Here is a 5,200-nt window from a genome sequence, read left to right as displayed (position 1 = left end):
GTTGAAATGGACATCACTAGAGATCTTCCTAAAAGTATTACCATTCGGGACAGAGATGGAGAAAAGATGCTTCAGGCCATGGAATATGAACAATGATATCTAGATTTAGGATGCTCCAATCACATGATAGGACATAAGGAATGATTGATCAACTTGGATGCAAACAAGAAGGCTAGTGTCAAACTTGCTAACAACACTTAACTTGTTGTAGAAGATATTGGTGACATAGTTATCAAAAGGAATGATGGAAGGAATGCCTTAATTTAAAAGTACGCTTTGTATCAAGAATGAGGTGTAAAATTTTGAGTATAGGAAAATTAATGGAGAAAGACTTCTTAGTCACTATGATTGGTGATGCACTTCAACTGTTTAATAAAAAGAAAAGGTTGATCCTAAAGTCTCAGTTGTCCAAAAATATAACTTTCAAGTGCACCATTCAACCTAGAAAGAAAGTAAGTCTATCAAGTATTTATGAGCCAGAATTGTTGTGGCATACAAGGTATGAACATCTAAACTTTAGAAGCTTAGGTGATTTAAGCTCTAAGAACCTGATGCATGGTTTGCTTAGACTGAGCTCAAAGAATATGACCTATGAGATCTATTTGAGAAGCAAGCAAAGCAAATAATCTTTTGCTTCAGAAGTGCCTAAGAGATCAAGAGATGCCCTTGAAGTGTTGCACTATAATATATGTTGTCCTTTTGAGGTACCATCCTTGGGAGATAGTAGATATTTCATCACCTTTATGGATGAACACACACAAGGATGTTTTGGCTTAATACCACTAGTATCAAAAGATAAGCTTTTGAAGCCTTCAAGAAGTTCAAAATCATAATTGAGAAAGAAAATGACAAAACAATTAAGATTTCGAGGACAGATGAAGGTGGAGAATATACATCAAAGGAGTTTGTAGCACACTACAACAATGAAGACATAAAGCATGAAGTAACCTCACCCTATACACCACAACACAATGGACAAACTGAATTTCATGCTCATGAGACACCACAAAGGAGAAGACAAGTACTTAGAAGATTGGAGAACTGTGAAGTATTACCTGATAGTGCAATTAGCAATGAATAAGGCTTAATATATTTTGCCCTTTTGGCTAATGCAGAACCAACTGGCCATTGAAAAGTAATGGAGAGCAAGGTGTGAAAGGAATCTATGAGAGAATATCTTAGGTCAATTCAGAGGAATCAAACTTGGAAATTGGTATCTCTATTTGAGAACAAGAAAACTATTAGTGTGAGATGGGTGTACAAGACTAAGCTTATTTTAGATGGCTCAATTTAACAACACAAAGCAAGATCTGTGGCAAGGGGTTCATGCACAAACATGGCTTAGACTATAATGAGGTCTTTGCTTCTGTGGCAAGGCATGAAAATGTAAGATTTTGGTAGCAATATCTAGTAGTAGAGAATGGTCTCTGCGTTATTTGGATGTAAAATCTTCTTTCTTAATTGGTCCTCTAGAAGGAGTTGTATATGTAACTCAACCTCTAAATTTTGTGATAAAAAGAAAGGAACAAATGGTATACAAGTTACACATGGCATTGTATGGTTTGAAACAAACTCCGAGATTGATCAATTCCTTGTTAACTTGGGGTTCAAGAAATGTATCGTGGAGAATGGTGTATACGTGCAAGAATCAATGGAAGAAGACATCACGGTGATTTGCATATATTTCGATGATATGCTTCTTACAGACAGCCATTCATGTGCTTTAGAGAGGCTAAAGGCTCAAATTAAGGAGGAGTTTGAGATGACATGTCTAGGCAGGCTATCATACTTTCTTGGCATGGAATTTGTGAAGAGCAAAGAAGGAATGTTCATGCTTCAACAAAATATGTGAAGGAACTACTTGAAAGATTTGAGATGACTAAGTGTAAAGTAGTCACAAATCCTTTGAAGACAAACACTAGGGTGGATGAATGTGCAAGTGAAGAAGAGGTAGATGACACATTATATAACAAATGGTTGGTTCACTAAAATACTTATGCAATACCAGAGTAGATACATGTTATACAGTAAGTATAATGAGCAGATTTATGAGCATACCAAAGAAGTCTCGTATAGTAGCTGCAAAGTTATTTTTTTAGATACCAAGTTATTGTTTAGATTTTATTGCTTAACCTCAACCACTAAACTAGCAGACAAAATATATCCATCCTTTTCTGTCAGAAAATAATTGAAAATGGATTTTCTAACTTCAACCTGCACTGTCTCGTATAGTAGCTGCAAAATAATTTTAACCCGTCAAATAAATCAAACTATTAATATGCTGCCATATGGCAACAACCGTATTACTTAGGGCTTAATGCACATATTAAATATACGCAAAAAGTAATCATGTTATATTTCTATATTTTAAAAAGTAAGTAGCAGATGTAAATTACATTTCAAAGAATAAATTGAGGCTTACTCTTATTTTTATATTAATTAAAAACATTATGATAAAATGATAACTAAGAGATTATTATACTCACAAAACACTCAGCTAAGTCTTTCCAATGAGTTAATTGACTCTAAAATAAAAAATCATCAATTACATTGATTTTTCGACACAATTGCGGTAGCTAAATCACATCAAGGAAACAGCCTGGAAATCATTTGAAGAGATTACCATTTTGATGAGAATAGAAACAGGCCAAAACTGATGCCAATTGACAGCAAAAATGTTACAGAAAATGAAGAACCATAAACCCCGGCCCCTATGGTCTCATTATTTGTGCAATTTGCAGATACCTTCCATCCCATACAAGTTGTATGAAGTATGAATACTGAATTGGATCCGATCATTATCTCCCTTCAGAAATGTTTCATAACTAAGCTTCATATAATGGTACTTTGATGCAGCAAAAACCTTTGATTAAAGTTGAATGAAGACACTATCCATTGTCTTGAGTTTTTTCATCTCCTCCTCACTGGCAATTCCAGGATCAACATAACACAGCTGAAATAGAAAAAAGAACATCAAGCCTTGTCTTTCAAAGGTGCGGGCGAGGCGTTGCAAGTGTTTGTAAAAAATAAGTGAAACCTGGTATTGTTGCTTCCTAAGTGTGTGCACTCCTCTTTTTATGAATCTCTGCCATCCATCTTTCTCCCTTAGTGATCTTTCTATAGCAGCGGTTCTCTATAATAATAAGTCACAGCATTAGAAACTATGTATGTGATCATTCTTGCACAATATGCATGTTCCAGAACACGCATACACACATACATAAATACATGATAACATATAGAAGAAAGAAGAAAACATATCTCGGCCCTGTTTATAAACATCATAATTATGCACTTAATATCGGTGCTTATCATGTAAGAAGTTGTTTTCTCAAATTCCCTCAAATAATCTCACAAGTTCCCTCAAATAGTCTCACAAGTGTTTATGTCATCTCAGTGCATAAGCTCGAATAAGTCAATTTTAACATAAATCTAAACCTAGTAATTAAACACAGCCATTTAAATACTACAATTAGGAAAACAGATAATAACACACAAATACATTACATGACCAGGATCAAGAACTAGGAGATTATAATGCAGAATTCCATTTTGTTGATGTCTGACTTGGATTCCAACTATTGTTCTTGAGTGTCCATCATGTTGAAAATACAAGGGCCTGTCAAACGAAACTTTCAAAACTTCAAACACCACAATAAAATATCATTTGTTTGGTTAGAACATGAACTAGTATATCAAAAATGAATCCTCACTCACGTTTTCTCGCTAAAAACAACACGCTTATAACCAAAATGAATTGAGTTTTTATTAGAAAAATAATTCCACACAAAGTCCATCAGAACTTGATGGGCTTTATTTTGTTTTGCACCACTTTTGTTCGCACATTCATCACCTCTTTCTTTATCATTAGTGACATTAAGAGAAGAACAAGACTCTGCATTTGTGCCACAACTTGTTTGAGAAACACCACCACCACAACGAGACAGATATCTATCCATTGGTCCACAAAAATTAGGTGCTTTCCTCTTCCTTCTGTCACCAACTATCACTAGCTCGGGTTCACCAACACTTGAACCAGGGACAGATAGATAAAGAGATTCAGATTCCTTAGGACCAAAGTCAACCATCCTTGCTCGGAGACCAAAAGAACGCAAAAGTGCAGCACATTCAGTAGCTCCTATCCATTTTTTAGAACCATAGATAGAATGATTGTATTGTTGAGAGCCAGGTTCATCAAAACCTCTTTCCCAAGCAATCTCAACCCATCTTTGGAGCGACGGAATATCAGGAACAAACCCTGAACAACCAAACAACACATCTTTCGCTTCTCGCTTTTCAGCCAATAAATGTGAGCTAAGCATTTGAATGTTACGCCAACCGCAACCCCATCCAACATCCTCCGACTGAAGGCTTTGGAAATGATCAACATAACCTGACAAAATGCTTCTCGAATTTCCACCTTCAGATTCCAAACAGTTCCTCAACAAGTTCATCAAACCACCATTCACATTGTGAAACTCGCCCTTTATCTGTAAATCAACCAAGTGAGAAATCTTTTCATCCATCGTCCATACCCCGTTGTCTCTACCAATCCCGCCACCATCACCACCATGCCAATTACTACTATCTCCAAAAGTTCTATCAAAAGGTAATTCACTAACTTCTTTTTTACTCTGCATTTGAAACAATACAACACAACATTAACAATAAGCTGAGTAGAAAATACCTAATGTGAAAAAGTGGTCAATTTTAGAACATAGATTTGTAAACTTATTTCAATAAAAAATAATGAATCATTGGAGTCTAATTGATTGCAGAAATTGATCACAAAATCACCCACAAAGCAACCCACTTTTAAAAAGGGGAAAAGATTCAATTTTGATAGGTTAATTTGAAAGAGAAAGGGAAAAGCTAGGTGGGTTTGAATGAGGGAGAAAAAGGGTTACCGGAGGAGAATGAAAATCCTCGTCTTCAAAGTGGGAATTGGCATGCCTGAAATTGAAGAAGTGTTATTAGAGTATTATGAAATTGTGAAACAATAGTAGAAAAAGATGAATGAATAATACCATTGGAGTTGAGAGGATGGAAGGGTTAGAAGACAGAAGGGGCAAGTGGAAGAATCATCCATGTTCATCAAAATGGAAGAGAGGATGATGCAATTTGATGTTGAATGTTAATGGCGGAAAGCTTTTTACATTTCAAATGTTAACGGCGGCTGTCAACTAAAACCCTCCGTCAC

General features: G+C 35.6%; 1 protein-coding gene across 1 annotated transcript; it reads right to left on the bottom strand.

Annotated features, from left to right (window-relative positions):
- Positions 1-2,411: 2,411 nt before the first annotated feature.
- Positions 2,412-5,200, bottom strand: LOC131617368 (uncharacterized). Its single transcript, XM_058888673.1, has 6 exons — positions 5,028-5,200; positions 4,908-4,953; positions 3,718-4,634; positions 3,508-3,619; positions 3,038-3,133; positions 2,412-2,953 (listed from the first exon to the last, which is right to left on the bottom strand). The coding sequence occupies exons 1-6, from the start codon at positions 5,093-5,095 to the stop codon at positions 2,870-2,872; spliced, it is 1,323 nt and encodes a 440-aa protein (XP_058744656.1). The 5' UTR covers positions 5,096-5,200; the 3' UTR covers positions 2,412-2,869.

Source organism: Vicia villosa, linkage group LG7 (genome assembly GCF_029867415.1).
Source record: "Vicia villosa cultivar HV-30 ecotype Madison, WI linkage group LG7, Vvil1.0, whole genome shotgun sequence".
In the NCBI taxonomy this organism is placed as follows: Eukaryota; Viridiplantae; Streptophyta; class Magnoliopsida; order Fabales; family Fabaceae; genus Vicia; species Vicia villosa.
This window is presented reverse-complemented; position numbering and strand designations above follow the sequence as displayed.

What these genes read in the sequence shown, in the direction of transcription:
- LOC131617368 (XM_058888673.1), bottom strand. Translation starts at nt 5,095, where the DNA reads ATGAACATGGATGATTCTTCCACTTGCCCCTTCTGTCTTCTAACCCTT. An exon ending in CCATCCTCTCAACTCCAATG is followed by an intron (nt 4,954 to 5,027) that starts GTATTATTCATT and finishes CTTCAATTTCAG; the next exon opens with GCATGCCAATTCCCACTTTG. An exon ending in TAGTTCTTGATCCTGGTCAT is followed by an intron (nt 3,134 to 3,507) that starts GTAATGTATTTG and finishes TTATTATTATAG; the next exon opens with AGAACCGCTGCTATAGAAAG.